Raw genomic sequence first — 19,939 nt, forward strand, 5'->3', positions numbered from 1 at the left:
AAGTAAATCTCTAGCTCCTTTAATTGCTGAAATATGCCCTTTTTGATTTAACAAGATTCACTTGTTAAAAGAGTGAAAGCTGGGCATTCAAAGATCAGGTATACATTATGATAATATAGTTATACCGATTCAGTTCCCAGCTTTTAAGACAAGGGGTGGGGCATCTGTGACATGGAAGGGTAGGGGGTTAAAGGCTGGTGGGCACTACTGGAAGACGGGGCAGGGGAAATGCAGGAAACCGGCCGTGTGGAAGCCCCATTGTTGCAGCACTGTATTGGTTGCTGCAGCTTCAACCAGCCCATCCTGTGGAAAACGCCTTAATGGTCCCCCCCTTCCCCTCCCTCACTCTACTTGGCTGCCCTGGTCAGTCTCCTGCAACTTCTGGGCTGCTTTTCTCATCCACTGGGCATGTGTGAAGGGGACTTCTCCTGCCAAGCTCTCACAGATTATCAACTGTGGGTGCAGGACGTCTGTGTTCAGTAGACAAGAGAATCCAGACTGAAACATAAAAAAAAAACTTGGATCTAAAAACATGTGGCGCAGCCATGGAGCAAAAATGTAAACCCAGGCATGGATCCTCATGAATTCATATAATTTTTTTACTTTGAAACAAAATAAAAACACCATCATATTGTAGATCATGTCTTACTTTATAAACAGCACGAAAACAATCACGCATCCCCCACTTTATGGAATTTTACTTAGAGTCCTTCAAAACTCACAATACAATCCCATGTCATGCCGGTAGCCACAGTTTGCATTTTTTTAAAAAAAGGTCGTTGCGCAGCCACAATGCAAAAATGTAGTTTGAAAGCTTGGATCCTCTAGATTTTTACATGAAGTCACCCAAAACTCAACCTCCAATTCCATGTCAGGTCCATAGCCAGAGACTGAACCAGCATTACAGCCCCAGAGTGGTTTAGCTTTTCCCATGGACAATCCCAGGGACCGTCATTCCACTTTGTGGGCCATCACTCCAGGCCCAGAGTGTGTGGGGGGGTCATCATTCCAGGCCATCTAGCCAGCCAACCCAACATTAGAGGTGACAAACTCCCGGAGGTTGGTGGGGCACACTCTCAGGCAGTGTGGCGCACTCCTGCCCAACACACCAGCCCAATCTGAGCCAAATCAGCCTGAATCAGGGCCAAATTGATCCAAATCAGGCCACTATAGAGCACAGCAGCATTCCTGTGCTCTGCAGCAGTCCAATCCCGGCTGAATCAGCCCAGGTGGCCAGATTGGGCCCTGTAAGCACAAGAGTGCTTCCAGGGCAGCATGTGACCCTGTGTGATGACATCCCTTCCTGGAAGGGGTGTCATCACACAGGCTGGGAGCATGTACTTGAGGAAACCACAATGGCAAGTGCTAGGTCTCCCACCTCCCACCCAGGGGTAGGGGGACCTGGTAACCCCTAGGCCCAGGGCAGTTTATCAGGTTCCAGGAATCTATTCCACTCTGGGGGGCATCAGTTTAGCTTTTCCCACTCTGGGGGCCATAATTCCAGATCAGTTTAGCTTTTCCCAGGGACTACTGGGGAATTACACAATTTTAAAGCTGAAACTGAGGAAATTGAAATTGTTCAAGATTTTCTATTCCTTGGCTCAATCATCAACCAAAAGGGAGACTGCAATGAAGAAGTCAGAAGAAGATTGAGACTTGGAAGAGCAGCTGTGAGGGAGGTAAAGAAGATCCTTAAAGATAAAGATGTCTCTCTGGGAACCAAGATCAAGGTAATCCAGACTATGGTATTCCCTATTGTCGTATATGGGTGTGAAAGTTGGACAGTGAAGAAAGGTGACAGGAAGAAAATTGGTTCATTTGAAATGTGCTGGAGGAGAGTTTTGTGGGTACCGTGGACAGCCAAAAAGACTGATAAGTGGGTACTAGATCAAATCAAGCCAGAATTCTCCCTAGAAGCTAAAATGACAAGACTAAGGTTATCATACTTTGGTCACATCATGAGAAGACAAGATTCTCTAGAAAAATCAATAATGCTAGGAGAAGTGGAAGGCAGTAGGAAAAGAGGGAGACCTAAAATGAGATGGCTTGACTCAAAAAAGGAAGCCACATCCTGCAGTTTGCAGGATCTGAGCAAGTCTGTTAATGATAGGATGTTTTGGAGGACTTTCCTTCATAGGGTCACCATAGGTCAGAGGCGACTTGATGGCACCAAAAGCACTCACATCTCAGGGACTGTCATTCTGCTCTGGGTGCCATCATTCCAGACCCAGGGGGGTTTAGCTTTTCCCAGGAACCGTCACTCCACTCTGGGGGGGGGCAGGGGGCCATTCCAGGCTAAGAGCAAGTTTCTTCAGCTCCAGCCCACGTTTTCATTGCAGCTTTTCAGTGCTGCAATGTATTTCAATGGAGCCAACGCAAGTCTATTTGCATTCATTGCTTCCATTATGACTCATCTACCTTCTAGCCATTCCAGCCATTCCTTATAGCATATCCCCTCCCCCATCAGCTTCTGTTTCTCTCCAGCTGGTCTCTCCTGGAAGTTGCTAACAGCAAATGAAGCACCAAGAAACCTTACTTTCTTACTCCACTGGGTTCCGGTTGCTGTAAGGAACTACAGTTCTCCGAGGCCCTACGTGGGGGTCCAGAGAGGTCAAGCCGGTGTTATCGAGAGAGTGAAAGGTGCATTTTTTTCCTAGAGAGAAAGAAATTGGGGAGACATGGAATTAAACGGGGACTCTCCTCTTCCTACCTTTCCTCTAACGGAGGGAGAATATGGCTTTTGCATGTCTGCAGGAAAGGTGAGTACAAGATTGCTTAAACAAATCTTGGGTGCGAAAGGAGGAGGGAGAGAAAATATGTGTGAAGGGATTGAGGGAGGAAGGAGGGGGCTGAGGGAGAGCCCCCCCCCGCAAGATCCTTGTGTAAGCCAGCAGAACCCTGGCTACATTGCTCCTGCTAAATTATTTTTCCCAATGGAAGAGTTGGGGGTGATTCAGGTCAGTAAATAACAGCACCCTAAGGGCTTGGGTAGCAATTTTGAAAGGGCTTCTGATATTGCTTCAAAAAAAGGACATTCGAGGTATAGTAGTTTGGGGGGTAATATCAATTTGTAATCCTCCTCCCTGGGAACATAGCCACTGTTGCAGAGACAGGATCTCCAAGGTCCTTCCGGAAGGGCACTCTGGCGAAGGCAGATCCTATAAATGGGACCCAGTTAATGCAAAGAGAAGGGCAAGTCCAAAGCATTGCCTTACAAAAGTGCAGGGGGGCTTCTTCCCCTGGGAGCTCTTCAGCAGCCCCTCTGCTGCTGCTGCTCTTGAAGTTTTATTTCTCTGCCTCAGGCCTGCAAAGAATTTTAATTTTTTTTTTAATCAAACCTTTTAACAGAAATAAGTTGTTAAAGAGAAAATGGCATGGTTACATCTGGATGGGGAAGGGAAGGCATTCTGGTATAGCCCGATCTCATTTGATCTGGGAAGCTAAGCAGGGCCAGTGTTTGGAGGGGAGACCATCAAGGAAGACTCTGCAGAGGAAGGCAAGGTCAAACCACCTCTGCTTCTCACTTGCCTTGAAGGTCCCTGAAGACTTTTAAAGCAGAAACCTACTGTGCAAATATAATTTCCATGTATTTCTGGGGTAAAATGTGCAAGAGAGCGGTGGTAGAGATGGTGGTACAGTCGATTAGGGTTTCTTACATTTAGTTGTGCTTAACTAACAGAAGCTCAGTTCTGTGCAATATTCTGAGACTGCATTTCTTGGAGATTTTCTGTGTGTTATACCTGTCAGAGGCTGCAAAAAGGGATAATGTAATTTTTCGTGCCATCCTTTTGATGTACTGCATTCATTTAATCCAATGGCCAGCCGATGGGATTCTTCTTTGTCTCTTGAATGTTCAGGGACAGGGATAGATGATCAACTGGGTAATTGTTTCCTCTTTCAGAGGTTCCCGACGTCCTTTGAGGAGGTAGCCGTGTTCTTCACAGAGGAGGAATGGGCTGTGCTGGATCCAAGCCAAAGAAGACTCTACTGGGAAGTGATGCAGGAGAATTATGAAACTGTGGCCTCCCTTGGTAAAGATCCTTTCCTTTTTCTCATGAACACAGAAGAGAAGCAAAAGAGTGGCCTCTTCCTTTGGCCCTCTTTGATTTCAGGAGTCTCTTTCATTTGCCACAGATGTTTCATTTGCCTCCTGATCCCAGGCCGGAGAAGAGGTGTTGGGCGTTGCCACCTGCTCCACTCCTAATACCAGCTGGGTTAAGGCGAGTGTGGGCATTTCCACCTCCTCCACTCCTGTTCCCAACTGGGTGAAGAGGTGTTGGGCATTGCCACCTGCTCCACTCCTAATACCAGCTGGATTAAGGCAGAAGGTGGGTATTGCCACCTGGACTGCCCCTAATATCATCATGTCAACTTCAAAGAATACAATATGAGTTTTAGTTTAGTTTATTCAGTGTTTAGCCCACTCACCCCACAAGTAGGCTCAGGATGGGGTACAACAGTCATAAAATACAATAAAATGCATAAAATACATAGCAGATTCTACAATAGAATTCAGCAATTAAAATTATATATATACAAAAACCTGATATAGTTGGCTACACATTCCTGTCCCCAGCATACAGAGAGGAGGTAGACAGACACACGAGCTGTACTCGAATACCTGTGGGAGACCTGTGGGAGGCTCAATGCTGGTCCTGACGCTGGCCTCAACCGTAAGCCTGGTGGAACATCTCCGTCTTGCAGGCCCGCCAAAATGATAAGGAAATTTCACACCAATGTTGTATCAACCACAACATCAAGAAAAAAGTTTTTACTTGCATAGTCCTCAGAGTGCGCTGAGACGATGCACATAACAACTTTGTTCTTGATGTTGTGATAATCATTTATAAATGTGGATTTATTAATTAGCCCCTGAGGAAGTTGTATTTAAATGAAAGAAGCTTAAAGATATTAAGTTGGGAGGGTGGTCATAGCCACCTGCTCTGCTCCTGATCCCAGCCAGGAGAAGAGGGGTTGGGCAATTTATTTATTTATTTATTTATTTATTTATTTATTTATTTAAAATTTGTATTCCGCCCACCCTGCAAGCGGGCTCAGGGCGGATAACAACATATTATTGCCACCTGCTCTGCTCCTAATACCTGCTGGGTTAAGGGGATGGTGGATTTTACCACCTGCTCCGCTCCTAATATCAATTGGGTTAAGATGGGGGGTGGGCATTGCCACCTGCTCCACCCCTATTACCAGCTGGGTGAAGGCGGGGGCGGGCATTACTACCTACTCCCATCTTGATCCCAGCCTGGGCTTCCTGCCACGGCACGTTTTCTAGAGGGATATGGTGCTTTGCCTCTGCTTCCCTCTGCAGCAATCGCCCTCTGGTGCTGTGCCAAGGTAGGTAGTGAGTCGTCTTGAATATGCTTACTCAATCATATCATAAGATAATATTTTTTAATTTACTCATTTATTATTTTACCCAGTTTTTGCTATTGAAAGTATCATTCACTACTGACTGTACCTGCTATCAGATATTTTTTTTCCTTTACCTATTTCTTCCTTTTTCTTATTTGATTTAATTTGATTTCTGTCTCTCTTTTCCAGCAGCAACAGAGAAGGAACCAGAAAGATTGGCTGTGAAAAGAGATTCTCATCTACAGGTAGAAGGGAAATCTAGCGATCAAGTGGTATCAAAGAGGCAATGGAGAAGCAAAAGGAAAGCAAAACAGAAGCAAAGGAAGGAATTGGTTGCCCATCACAACAGGAAGATGCCTGAGGTCCCAGCCCAATATGAAATACAGAAGGGAATATTCAAATATCTGAATAATATAACCTTCTGGAAAACATATAAATGCTTAGAGTGTGGAAAGACCTTTCAAAATAGCAAGCTGGCTAAACATCAGAGAATGCACAAAAGGGAGAAACCATATAAATCTTTCCAGTGTGGAAAGATCTTCTCCCAGAATGGCACCCTAACAATGCATCACACAGGGGAGAAGCCATGTAAATTCTTGGAGTGTAGAAAGAGTTTCTCTCAGAATGACACTCTGATGACACATCAAAATGTTTACAGAGGGGAGAAGTCATATAAATGCTCTGAGTGTGGAAAGAGTTTCTCTCAGAAATACGACGTAACTAGACATCAAACAGTCCACACAGGGGAGAAGCTATATAAATGCTTGGAGTGTGGAAAGAGTTTCTCTCGGAATAGCTGTCTAACAAGACATCAAAAAATTCACAGAGGAGAGAAGCCATATAAATGCTCAGAGTGTGGAAAGAGTTTCTCTCGGAATAGCACTCTGATGACACATCAAGAAATTCACAGAAGGGAGAAGCCATATAAATGCTTGGAGTGTGGAAAAAGTTACTCTTGGAATAGCACTCTGATGGCACATCAAAAAAGTCATACAGGGGAGAAGTCATATAAATGCTCTGAGTGTGGAAAGAGTTTCTCTCAGAAACGCAATGTAACTAGACATCAAACGGTCCACACAGGGGAGAAGCTATATAAATGCTCGGAGTGTGGAAAGAATTTCTCTCAGAATAGCATTCTGACAAGACATCAAACAGTCCACACAAGGGAGAAGCTATATAAATGCTTGGAGTGTGGTAAGAGTTTCTCTCAGAATAGCACTCTGACGACACATCAAAAAATTCACACAGGGGAGAAGCCTTATAAATGCTTGGAGTGTGGAAAGAGTTTCTCTCAGCATGTTCACCTAACTAAGCATCGAAAAGTTCACACAGGAGAAGCACTATAACTGCTTCAAACAGAACAAAAGTCTTGCCTTTCACCACAAGAATCCCATGGGGTTATATCCATCCAATCACAGTTAGCCTGTGAGAAACCATTTAATATGGCTGACCTTGCCTGTTTGTGACCATGAGGTAGCAAGCTGCCCTTGATGAGGCCAATCTCTCTGTCCGTTTCCCTCTTTACTCTCTATCTCCCCTCCCCCCTTTTTGTTAGCATCAGATGGTTTGTAGAATCCCTGATGAAGAAGACATATTTTCCTCTAATTTTAAAGCCTCTTATATTAATGGATCATTACCTCTTACAAAATGATGAGCGCTGTATTTTTCCAGGGAGAACATTGCTTCTAATTGAATGTGAAAAGTTGTCATGTTGTGGATTAATATTCTATTCTCCTCAAAGAGGAATCACTCATGTAATTTATCATCTTCTGTATCCATTAGAGTACAATATAATTTTATGCAAAAACATTGACAGTATTAAAGGATTTAAAGCCAAATTGACTCGATTCTAAAGTTTTTAACTGAGCTTCAAAGGGCCTCTTATTATCTTTGTGGAAGGCCGAGGCTACTGATTTTTCTGACATTAAAACTTTTCTGCAACATAGTACTTTTTTTCCTATTGGAACTTTCTTCTGATCACTCTTGCGCAGTTCTGCAAATTGAATCAAAAGGAATACTCAGGACCGCTTGTCATGGTGAAATAAAAGAAATGACCAATGATAGAAATAAGCTGGAAGTTTATTGACTGTAGCTGCAGGGTCTCCATTCAGGGCACCCTGTCCTTTGAGTGCCAGCTACATGAAGAAGAAACAAAACAGGAACACTCTCTGAAGCAGAAGAAATTACAACAAGAAACAAGTGAGCCTGAGTGCAGGAGAGTTCTCTCCAGATAACACAAATGAAGAAACATTTATCTTAAACAAGCTGAAGCAGAACCATTTTAAGTTAGTATTTTCTCACTCCTATGCTTCCCCTTCCCTTTATCTTGTGACTTTTTAACCTTGATTTCTAAGACGGAAGCTGTTAAGTTGAAAATGGCCACTACACAGTTCAGGATCCCCCCGCCCCCACTCATAACATTTTCTCAGTTTTATTTCAAATGGCTTGATAGTCAAAATGAAAAGTTGTTTGATGTCTAGATTGTGAGTGTGAGTTGTGTGCCATCAAGTTGCTTCTGATTTATGGTGACCCTATGAAGGAAAGACCTCCAGAACGTCCTGTCATTAAGAGACTTGCTCAGATCCTGCAGACTGGAGGACGTGGCTTCCTTTTTTGAGTCAAGCCATCTCATTTTTGGCCTTCCTCTTTTCCTGGTGTCCTCCACTTTTCCTAGCATTCTGGACTTTTCCAGGTAATCTCATGGTGTGATGAAAGACTGATAGACTCAGTTTCATCATTGTATCGTCTAGAGAGGCTTGATTTGATCTAGAACCCACTTTTTGGTCTTTTTGGCCAATCAAAATATCCGCAAAACTCTCCTCCAGCACCACATTTCAGATGAATCAATTTTCTTCCTGTCAGCTTTCTTCATTGTCCAACCGTCACCATCGTTTGGATTATCTTAATCTTGGTCCCCAGAGAGACGACCTTATCTTTAAGGATCTTTTGTAGTTCACTCACAGCTACTCTTCCAAGTCTCAATCGTCTTATTTCTTGGTCGCAGCCTCCCCTTTGTGTTGAAGAAAGCAGAAGGGGGATGTGGAATTCTTAGGGTTTTGTCCTTGCGCAGATGGGTCGTGTATACACGGCTAGGAGTACACTTGATATGAGAATTATGTTGAATAATTCTCATGTTACTTTCAGCTCATAGCACTGAATCTGTGATTTACACTCCATAGTTATTCAGGTCATGGGCCCCGGTTTGACTGGTAAAGTCTACATGTGTTGACTCTCTTATAAGCAGATCTATACCTGTGCATGTCTATAATGAGAAAAGGACTCTAATGGCATATCCCTTTTTTATTTATATTACACATTTTTACCCCACTTTACTGCTCTTAAAGGGCCACCAAAGCAGCTAATAAAACACACAAAATCTCATCCTAAAAGTCCTTATAACTAACCTACATGTAATTAAAACAGCAGCATAATAAGAGCGTGATTATATTCCGCCCTTCTGAACAGGTTGGTACCCAATCTGAACAAAGTGAGTGGCTTGCCCAAGGCCACCTGCAGAGTTCGTGGGAGTCAAACTAGCAGAGTGCTGATTTGCAACCCAACCACTTAACCACTAGGCTACAGCCTCTCCAAGTGAAGGGGGGAACAAATCTCCCATTCACTGGATGAAAACTTTTAATACATCAATAAGCGGCTTCAACATACAGGTTTAAATATCTAAACCTGGACTCTTTCTCCATCCAGGTTTCAGCTGGGCTTTGGGAACAGCAGCTGCTTCAGTGACCCTGATAGATGACCAGTTTGGGGAGAGGGGCAGGAGAGGCATGTGGAATGCTTCCCTGGTGTCTCTCCGACACCATTGGCCGCAGTATCTATCTGTGTCAAGTAGCAAAAGGGAGGATTGGGGGGCAGCAACGTGTGGTGCTTCTGGTCCTACCTGGCTGATGGTCCCCCAGAGGTGTTGCTGGGGGACCCCTACAGAGGCTCCATCCCAACCTCCGCACTTGTGTTCCACAAATCCCATGGACAGTAGGTCTCCCCTGGCCAGATTCTTAAGGAAGCACTCTGGAAGTCCGATGAGCAGGTTTAATTAGTTTTATTTGAATAAAAGGAAGAAAATAGATACAGAGAGTTGCAAAGCCCCTCGGTCCCAGGTGTTCTTCAGGGGGTTCCAGGCCCGTGCATCAATTTTTATCACCTTTGGTTCATTAGCCAAAAATTATTTACATTCAGTAAATAATTGGTTTGTCAGGTAAAGCGTACATATGACTTGGCAAGCATCTGTTGGCTGGTTACACTTTTTGGTCTGTCCATCCTTTACTTCACATTTGAAACAGTTGCTTACCTGATCAAGGAACAAATAATTCTTCCCTGCTGGCACCATTGTGACAATAAAATCAGTCTTGTCACGGATGTGCCCCTTACTCAAGGCTGATTGCTAGGCCAGCCCCATGCTTTAACATAACAACAGCCATTGCAAACCTGTCTCATAGGCTGATATGGGGTCCTGTAGGAGGAAATCTCCCTAGCATTCTTTGCAACAAGTGTTTTGATCTGGCCGCATTTGCAATTCCAAGCAAACTCCTATGTGACAAGGGATGGCCCATTTGTCTTTAGCAGAGGCGCCATTTGGGCAATCAAATCCCACAAATGTCGGTCCGGGCCACTGATGCCTCCGTCTTATCTAATCATTGACACTCTGCAGGGCTGGTCCTGGGGCAAGGAATGAATTCTTTCTGCTACTCAGGAAGGAGCCCTTCAAAGAAGCAAGCAATCTGTGCTAACATTACAGGCTTCGAGAAACATTCAAGAAGGTGTCCGAGGGCTTCTTTTCTAGTTCTGTATAGAGAGTTGGGTCAAGAGACAGAAATCGAACGTGGTTCCTCCTTCTTTTAAACTATGTTACCTGTTTTCTACATTGCATAAAAGTCTCTCAGGTGTGCTGAGGGCTTCTGGTTGCTACTAAATTTCGGGCAGTTCTGTGTGTGTCCTACACTTGGGATCCCCAAATGTGGAAGGGCGTCTCAGTAGTTATTCTGCGGGAGGCTTGGTTTGAAGTGGAATGCGGGGCTCCGGAAGGCGCTCTTACCCCACCAATGATCCTGGATGCAACACTGTGAGCTTGTCTCCGCTACGGGGATGCAAAAATTTCGTAGCGGGGGCCACTCAGGGAGATGGTGGATTTTCCTACAAAGAAAAAAAACGGGCAAAAACTGCAGGAAAGCTGGGAAAGCTCGTTAAAAACCAAATGCTCTCACAGCAGTGCTTTCAGACATTGAACTTCAGAGCCTCTGAGTGGTGTAGCGGTTAGAGTAAGACCTGGGAGAGACAGGTTCGAGTCTCCACTCTGCCATGGAAGCTTGCTGGGGGCCTTGGGCCAGTCTCTGTGTCTTATCCTAACCTACCTCACAGGGTGGTGGTTTTGAGAGTAAAATGACTGTGGATAGCAGCTTTGGAAACCTCACATTGCAACCAATCTCGCTGGAAAAAACTTTGATTTCCATCATTTTTCCCAGGTACTTTCCTTGATGTAAAGACAAGATCTCACAATGGATGCTCTTTCTGTAGGCCAAAAAGTGGACACTGTTTGCCTGTGTACATTTCTTCATGTTGGCCAAGGCTTGTGTTCCAAGACAAGCCCTTTCCACATTCGAGGCACTTAGAGCCAAACTACAAGTGACAAAAGGCACAGGTTGGACACTTGTCAGCTTCCCTCAAGTTTTGATGGGAAATGTAGGCATCCTGGTCTTGCAGCTTGGCTCTCCGACTGCTGTCCAATGGACTTTTCAACTGTCACTTGTCCAACATTCCGCCAAGCTGCCTACATTTCCCATCAAAACTTGAGGGAAGCTGGCAAGTGTCCAACTGAGGTCAGGTATCATTTGTAGTTTGGCTCTTAGACAGTTTCTCTGGGGGAATCCTACAATTCTAGCATCCTCATGGGTTATCCTGTGTGAATGCTTTGCTGTGAAGCTCTTCCCACCCTCCCATCATTTATATGGCTTCTCCCAGGTCAGAAACCTGCTATGTTTAATAAGGCTTATTTTATTAGAAAACCTCTTCTTACAGTCAGAGCATCCATTTTTGGAGTCTGAGAGTTGACGGGAGATAATCTGGGTTCCTGGAGAGGCAAAGAGTAAGAAGAGTAATTTCCTGCCCCCCTCCCTGAGCCCTCCACCATCCTGTGAAAGTGGCCTTCGAGCTGTCCTGGGGCGCCTCTTCATTTCCAATGCAATTCCAGCTCCCCAGATGGGTGTGTGTGTGTGTGTGTGTGTTAGCAATGCTTCAGCTACACAGGGAGCAACCAAGGGCCACTTTCACACGATGGGGGAGGCGGGGACAGGAGGCAACTCTCCTTACTTGTTCCTCTCTGGGAATCCGGACTCTCTCCTGTAACTCTCAGACCGAATCCCTCCAAGGGCAGAGCGGACCCCCATTTCCCCCTTCCTTCCAACAAAGCCCGCGACTCCCACGCCGCCTTTGCCAAAATTGAAGCCAGAGGAGTGCACACATAATTAGAGCTCTAAATGATTAGAGCTTTGGATGCCGTGTCTGGTTGGGTGAAGTAGAGCAGACTGAAGTTAAATCCCAGGAAGACGGAGGGCCTGTACTTCGGTCATGGGACGTTGGAAGGGGGGGTTCCAGCTTCCAACCTTCGATGGTGCACCTCTTGTGCCCGTTTCGCCGATCAGAAGTCTTGGCGTGATGCTGGACTCCTCTTTATCAATGGAGGACCAGGTTGTGGCAGTTGCCTGGTCTGCTTTTTTCCATCTTCGGCAGGCCAGGCAGCTTGCTCCCTGTCTCTCGACCTGTGACCTGGAAAGTGATCCATGCAATGGTCATCTCCAGATTGGATTACCGTAACTCACTCTATGCAGGGCTTCTCTTGAGTCTGACCCGGAAATTACAGCGGATCCAGAATGCTGCTGCCCGTGTCTTGATGGGTGTGCCTTTCAGGACACATGCAACTCCAGTTCTGCAGCAGCTACATTGGCTTCCCGTGGAGTTCCAGATCAGGTGCAAGGTTTTGGTATTAACCTATAAAGCCCTAAACGGACTGGGACCAGCATACCTGAGGGACCTTCTCTTCCTATATACTCCCCAGAGGGCGCTGAGATCACCTGGTAAGCACCTACTGGTGGTCCCTGGCTCCAGGGAGGCTCGATTGGCCTCATCCAGGGCCAGGGCCTTTTCGGTCTTGGCCCTGACCTGGTGGAACTCTCTGTCTGAGGACACCTGGGCCTGCCAAGCTCTTGTCTCCTTCAGGCGGGCCTGTAAGACAGAGATGTTCCGTCAGGCGTATGGTTGAGGCCATCAGGGTTTCCACCAAATAAGCCTCTCTTCCCGTCTCCTCTAATGACTGTAGGGGATATTGACCATCTACCCCCCCCATATATGAGCAACCAGGCGTGGTTAAGCCTCACATCCACCTCTGTCAGATGTTATATGGTTTTTATATAGTAAGCAGGTGTTTTATTAGAAGGCTGAGTTAAATTATTATGATTTTATCTCTGTATATTTTATCTTCTGTTGTAACCCACCCTGAGCCTATTATATCCTGCAGGGAGGGAGGGATATAATAGTAGTAATAGTAGTCGTCCTCTCTGGACAATGCTGGGGAGCAGGGGGGCGGGCAGGCAATCACAGGCTTAAAGTGAAAGAGTTGCAACTCCTAGACATACAGTAAAGGGCGGTGAGGTCATTTCCTGCCGTGCTCCTCCCTCCTTTGAAATATGGTTAGGAGGTTAGAGGCTGGTGGGCACTACAGGAAGGGGGGGCGGGGAAATTACCGAAACCTGCCATGTGGAAGCCTCATTCTTGCAGCTGGAAAAGGGTTTCTGCCCAGAAAAGGATTTAGAGAAGTTTGGGGGAAACATGGCCAGAAGGGGAGGGGGACCGATTGATAAGGAAGGTGGGACCGTCCCTCATATAGAAAGGCTGGGTGGGGGGAGAGAGGGTGGCCCTTTAGGAGACTTGCAGATTTGTTGCTTTATGTATATGCTATAATGTACTGTCTGTTCCTTTAAGTAAGATGCCACTGGGCAGTTCTACGTTCTTATGCGGTCTTAGATTGCTTGTGCTCAATTTCAGCATTGGTTGCTTGGTGACTGTATTGTTTGCTGAAATGTTCTTCATTTTGAATCTTGAATTGTGTCCCAAACCGTTTCCCTCTATCTTTCTTTCTCGCCCTCCCAGACAGGAGCAGAAAGGCACCCTTGGCATTTTTTCCACCATCTCTTCCGTGGGGTGAAGGGAAAAGTCCAGCCATGCGGCCAGCTCAGGTAAGGGAGGGGTTCCTGGGGAGATGCGTAGGGAAGGGAGGAGTGCTTCCTCCTCTCTGGCAAGGCTCAGAGGATCCGCTCCTTCCCCTTGGTTCTAGCAACGGAGGATGTCTAACTGGAAGGTGGGAAGGGGTCTCATCCTGTGTAGATTCCCCGCTCAGACAAGAAAACAAGACTGTGCCACAAATTTCCCATGGAAAGGAATTTGCTGTTCTGTGAATATCTCTGGCCCCTTCCCCACCAAGCTGCTGGTTCCTGTGAATGAAGACAACCCCTGTGACCCTCCAATGTCCCCAAGGAAGATGGGGAGGAGGAGGGAAAGGTCCCCAGGGGCCGCTTCTCCCCTCCTCTTCATTGCTCCTGTTCTGCTTTGGTTTTACCATCCCTGGTTTTGCTTATTATTTATTTCCTATTTTATAAATTACCTCCCAACAAGAATCTTGTGAGGTAGGTGAGGCTGAGAGAGTGTGATGGGCCCAATGTCCCCAGACAAGCCTCCGTGACAGAGAGAGGATTCGAACTCAGTCCTCCCAGGTCCTAGTCCACAATAAACGCTACACCACACCACCTTTTTGGGGTTTTCTTTCTCATGGACCCCTTTTCCAGTGATATAAAGAAACTCTTTCTTCTCCTTCCAGGGTCCGGTGTCCTTTGAAGAGGTGGCTGTGCATTTCTCCCAGGGGGAGTGGAGCCTGCTGAGCCCGGCCCAGAGAGCTCTCTACAAGGAAGTCATGCTGGAGAATTTTGGGAACGTGGCCTTTCTGGGTGAGGATCCATTACTCAATGGCTGTCTCCTTCATGATGTGTCAAATGCCTTTAAGGAACTCTTTGTTGAGGAAGAACGTGGTCAGGCAATCTGCTCTGGGGCCAGTGGCTGATCTCTGCCTCCGTTCATGACCTCTGATGTGGGAGGGGTTGTGGGTCCTCCTTGCGGAGAAGGAGCCCTTCCGGCATTGCTGTGCCTGGACCACACAGGAGGGCATTGGATGAAATGCCATCAACCTCCATGAATCTGGAGAAGGTGGGAGGACTAACTGGGGTGGGGGGGATGGTTCCCTCCACTCTGTTTCTTGTATTCTCTTGATATGTGGCAATGGATGGAACTCGGCTGGCTTTTCTTAGTTCTGATTTAGTTCTCAGGTGCCCTTTCCATCTCAGCTTGGGAAGGAGGAGGCACAGACCTGCCTGTGCCACATATGGCCCCATAACACCCCACCCCAATTACTTCTCTATTGTGTATTCTTGGCGGAGCTGTAATCTCGGCTTAGAATTGCTGCATTTAAGTTCTCACAGAAGCATTAAACTTTCGTCGTTTTCTTTTTTTGATAAAAAGGACCTGAGAGTGCCAAACCAGATCTCATATCCTGGCTGGAAGAAGAGGAAGAACAGTTTCTCCAGATCTCTGATGACGAGGAGCGATTGGCAGGTATCTTCTTTAATCTGTTGTGGGAGTGTGTGTTGCCCGTACTTCATTCCAAGGCCTGGTGGTTTATCTGTGGCCTTGTTTCTCCTTGGAGTTTGACCATCTTCTTCAAAGAGCTTGGCTGGCTTGTGAATTGTTATTGTATGTTTATACTCCGCCTTTCTCACCAAGATCCAAGGCAGATTACATACTGCAAGTGAACACAATGTAATCAGTAGTAATGACAGTCACAAAGCAAAAATACAATCTGATCAACACTTAGGACATCCCGTGAAACACAGATTAGAATTATCCTGCCCTCTAAACTGAGTAGGAATCCCTCCTGAATCCCTCTTGCATGACTTGTGAAAGCCCAGAGGTGGGGAGCTATCCTGACGTCCTCAGGCAGGCCGTTCTATAAGGAGGAGGCTGTCCCGGAGAAAGGACGAATGTGGGCAGATGTTGAATTTACCCTTCTTCAAAGTGCTCTCTGCAGAAGGCCCTGTTCAGATGAGCAAAGTTGAAATGCTGCTTGTAGATCCAGGCTGTATGAAAACAGGTAACTTCCTCCTTCCGTGTCAGGTCACTTCTGCCACTTGCTGTGCACTCTGAGAGGCCGTGGCTCTCTGGCCGTCCCTTAACTGGAGACTGGATCCTGGGATGCTGGGCCTGCAAAGCAAAGTGTAGCCTTTTCCTGAGAGGCCTGACCCAAAGCAGCTGCAGACAGATCTCGCATGAACACGTCCTACCTCCTCCCGCAAGCCCAGAGCCCAGAGAGATGAGCCAGCTGGACGGCACAGCAGTGCAGCATTCAGCACCTTGCAGCGCAAATCCCGGCTTTCCCAGCCTGTTTTAACCCTAGTCAGGATGAATCTCTTCCAATTAACAGGCGATGGTCTGTTGTCTGGACCAGCTTTCAGGAGGCTGATTTAGATTGGCAGCTGCCACTCTTGATGCTGGTGGGGCAACTCTAGGTGAATGGAGAAGGAACTGTCACTTCTGAGGCTGGCTCAGAACGAGAAAGCAAGAGTGGCTGGAAAAGACAATATTGGTAGGAAAAGTTGAAGGCAGGAGGAATAGGGGAAGACAAGAGAAAGGATGGATTGATACAGGAAGGGCACAACACACACTCAGGGATGGGTCAATAGTCCTCCCAAACAAGACTTTGGAAAGTGTACCTAGACACCACACAATGTTGTTGATGGCATCCATATGGGGAGGGAATTTTGTGATTTCCCTGTTGCTGGTGTGGCTGAAGATAAAACATGGTTGTAATGGGGCTTCCACACAGCAGCTTTCCCTTCCCCAGTTTTCTAGAAGTGGCTATTCCCGTCTCCTAGGCTTCCAGGGCTTTTGCAATTTTTTTAAAAAATCAGTAGAAGGCTATCTTACTACTGACATACCACTGAAACAGGAGGTGTATGAATTCTCTGCTTTCCTTTTTTAAAAAAATGTACATCCCTGGCCACTTCTCTTGTGAAAATATCCCTCTTCCTTATATCTCTGCAAGGGAAGGGGCTAGAGTAGGTTGCCAGGTCCCTCTTACCTCGTGGCACTTACCTCATGCTGCTCGCTTGCCACATGTGCACTCTCCAGGTGCATGCACAATGACATCAGTTCCGGGAGTGACATCATTGTGCCCATCGCATGAACACTCCCGCACTCCAAACGAAATGCGGGAATGCTCACATGGCCGGTGCGATCATGTCACTCCCAGAAATGAAGTCGTTGCGTCCCCCGGGAGTGTGCACACTGTGCATGTTTCCAGGGGGCCTGCCAGTGGCGGGCATCCTGCAGGGGCTTGCCCCCTCCCACCAATCACTGGTGGATTCACAGAATCACAGAGCTGGGAGACCTTCTAGTCCAACCCCCCGCCCAATGCAGGATAAGCCTAAAGCATCCCTGACAAATATTCCTCCCTGTTAAATTGGTGCGCAAGGAAGCCAGCCCTGAGCCAATGTAGAGGCATTTTCACTGCTCCTTTGTGGGGCCAAAACAGAAGGCTTTCTGTGGTTGCATTCACCGAGGCTGGAAAAGAGAAACTTAAATTGATTGGATTACTTTGGGAGCAGTGGGCAGGTTCTATTATATATTCTTTTTTTCCTCTTGGGCTATATTCATTATAAATGTTTGCTCTGCCAGCTTAGTCATCTTGGAATTTAGAAGGAATGGAGAAAGTGAGGGGGAGAAGCAGTTATGGATTGTATGAATAGTCACAGAGGGCAAACACAAAACTGTGACACAGTGAGGTTGTAAATGTGACCTATCATCCAACCAGCTTTCTCTTTCTACAGGAGGCATGCGGGAGTCAGCAAATGGAAAATCTGAGCATTTGGATGGTGGGGAAAGCTTCCATTTTAAAGGAAACTTTTTCTACCATGAAAGAATTCCCAAAAGGGAGAAACCATATGAATGCCTGGAGTGTGGAAGAGGTTACAGCCACAGCAGAAGCCTTACTCGCCATCGAAAAATTCACACAGGGGAGAAACCATATCAATGCCTGGAGTGTGGAAAAAGCTTTCATCACACTGGAAGCCTTACTCACCATCAAAGAATTCACACAGGGGAGAAACCATATCAATGCCTGGAGTGTGGAAAAAGCTTTCGTCACAGTGGAAGCCTTACTTGCCATCAAAGAATTCACACAGGGGAGAAACCATATCAATGCCTGGAGTGTGGAAAAAGCTTTAGTCACAGTGGAAGCCTTACTTGCCATCAAAGAATTCACACGGGAGAAACCATATCAGTGCCTGGAGTGGGGAAGAAGCTTCAGTGAAAGTCGAAGCCTTTCTTACCATCAAAGAATTCACACAGGAGAGAAACCATATAAATGCCTGGAGTGTGGAAAAAGCTTTAGTCACAGGGAAAGCCTATCTTGCCATCAAAGAATTCACAGAGGGGAAAAACCATATGAATGCCTGCTATGTAGAAAAAGTTTCAGTGAAAGAGGAAACCTAACTCGTCATCGAAGAGTTCAAACGGGATAAGCCATACAAATGCCAGGTGTCGGAAAAGGTTCAGTAGGAGTGAACACCTTAATTCCCATCAAAGAATTCACACAGGGGAGAAGCCATATAAATGCCTGGAGTGTGGAAGAGGTTTTAGCGACAGCAGAACACTTACTCACCATCGAAGAGTTCACACAGGTGAGAAACCATATACATGCCTGGAGTGTGGAAGAGGTTTCAGTGATGTCAGAAGTCTTACTCGCCATCGAAGAATTCACACGGGAGAAACCATATCAATGCCTGGAGTGTGGAAAAAGCTTTCATCAGAGTGGAAGCCTTTCTTGTCATCAAAGAATTCACAAAGAGGAGAAGCCATATAAATGCCTGGAGTGTGAGAAAAGGTTCAGGAAGAGCGGACACCTTAATTCCCATCAAAGAATTCATACAGGAGAGAAGCCATATAAATGCTTGGAGTGTGAAAAGAGTTTCTCTCATTATGGTGCTCTGACTAGACATCAAAAGGTTCACACAGAGGAGAAGCTATATAAATGCTTTGAATGTTGAAAGAGGTTCTCTCAGAATGGCTATCTAACTGCACATCAAAAGGTTCACTAAAGGGAGATGCTGTATAAATGCTTGGAGTGTGCAAAGAGCTTTTTTCAGAAACACCACCTAACTAGGCATCAAAAGGTTCACACAGGGGAGAAACCTTATAAGTGCTTGAAGTGTGGGAAGAGCTTCTCTCAGAATGTTCATCTAACTAGGCATCAAAAGGTACACACAGGAGAGAAGCCATATAAATGCTTTGAATGTGGAAAGAACTTCTCTCGGAATGGTACCCTAACTAAGCATCGAATGGCTTACATGAGAGAATCCATATAACTGCTTTAGTCAGAACCAGTCTTACCTTAAACCACAAGAATGACATGGGGTAATACCCATCCAATCACAGTTAGCATGAGAGAAACCATTTAATGTGACTGAACTTGCCTGTTTCTGACCATGAGGTAGATAGCGGCCCTTGATGCGGCCCATCTCTGTGCCCATTTCCCTCTTTTCTCTCCATCCCCCACCCTCCTTTTCATTGGCCTCAAACTTATGCTTGCAGCACCCCTGGTGTGCAAGACATAAAATACAACGGGCTCTAGAAAGTGAAGGGTGGGCGGGAGGGAATAGCCACCTCCTCTGCACCCAGCCGGGAGAAGGGGGGGGAGGTATCGCTGCCTGCTCCGCACTTCAATCCCAGTTGGGTGACAGGGAAGACAGGTGGGCGGGGCATTGCTGCCACCTCTTCCTCCACATTGGGCTGGGGGAGGGCAGCGTAGGTGTGCCGGGCCTTCTTGCCACCTGCAACTGCGCAAGAATAAAAGATGAGTTGTCAGCAATAGGGCTCACCTTTTATATAGTATGATTTCCCCCCTCAATCGCAAATGTAATTTATCCTCTTCTGTAACCCTTAGGGCTACAATATCATTTTTCTGGAAAAAATATTGAGTCTTAAGAGATTTAAATCCAATTTGAATTGATTCAATTGAATTGTTTCTAAAGTTTTTAACTGAGCTTCAAAGTGCCTCTTAATATCATTGTGGACTGCCAAGGCTATTGCTTTTTCTGACATTAATGGCTTTTTGCAGCATAGTAACGTTTTCCCCATTGAACTTTCTTCTGATCAGTCTTGCACAATTCATGCAAATTCAATCAAAAGGAATACTCAATACCACTTGTCATGGTGAAATAAAAGAAATGACCGATGGTAGAATTAAGCTGGAAGTTTATTGACTCTAGCTGCAGGGTCTCCATTCAGGGACCTTGGAGTGCCAGCTACCCGAAGAAGAAACTAAAGAGGGGAACCTTCTCTTTGAAGCAGAAGAAATTGCAACAGGAAAGAAGTTTACCTGAGTGTGGGAAAGTTGTCTCCAGGCAGAAAATATGAAGAAACGTTTATTTAAAACAAGCTGAAACAGAACCAGTTTAAATTA

At 46.0% G+C, this 19,939-nt stretch overlaps 1 protein-coding gene and 1 pseudogene across 1 annotated transcript in view; both read left to right on the forward strand.

Moving 5' to 3' along the window:
- Window positions 1-5,723: 5,723 nt before the first annotated feature.
- Window positions 5,724-18,575, forward strand: LOC129327882 (zinc finger protein 420-like; annotated as a pseudogene).
- Window positions 18,576-18,581: 6 nt separating this feature from the next.
- LOC129327884 (zinc finger protein 721-like) overlaps window positions 18,582-19,939 on the forward strand; it is a 39,922-nt gene continuing 38,564 nt past the window's right edge. Inside the window, exon 1 of the mRNA XM_054976632.1 lies at window positions 18,582-18,795. Within this exon, the coding sequence (XP_054832607.1) occupies window positions 18,582-18,795 (214 nt within the window). The remainder of the gene's footprint in view (window positions 18,796-19,939) is intronic.

The sequence above is a fragment of the Eublepharis macularius genome, chromosome 4 (assembly GCF_028583425.1).
Source record: "Eublepharis macularius isolate TG4126 chromosome 4, MPM_Emac_v1.0, whole genome shotgun sequence".
NCBI classification, from domain to species: Eukaryota; Metazoa; Chordata; class Lepidosauria; order Squamata; family Eublepharidae; genus Eublepharis; species Eublepharis macularius.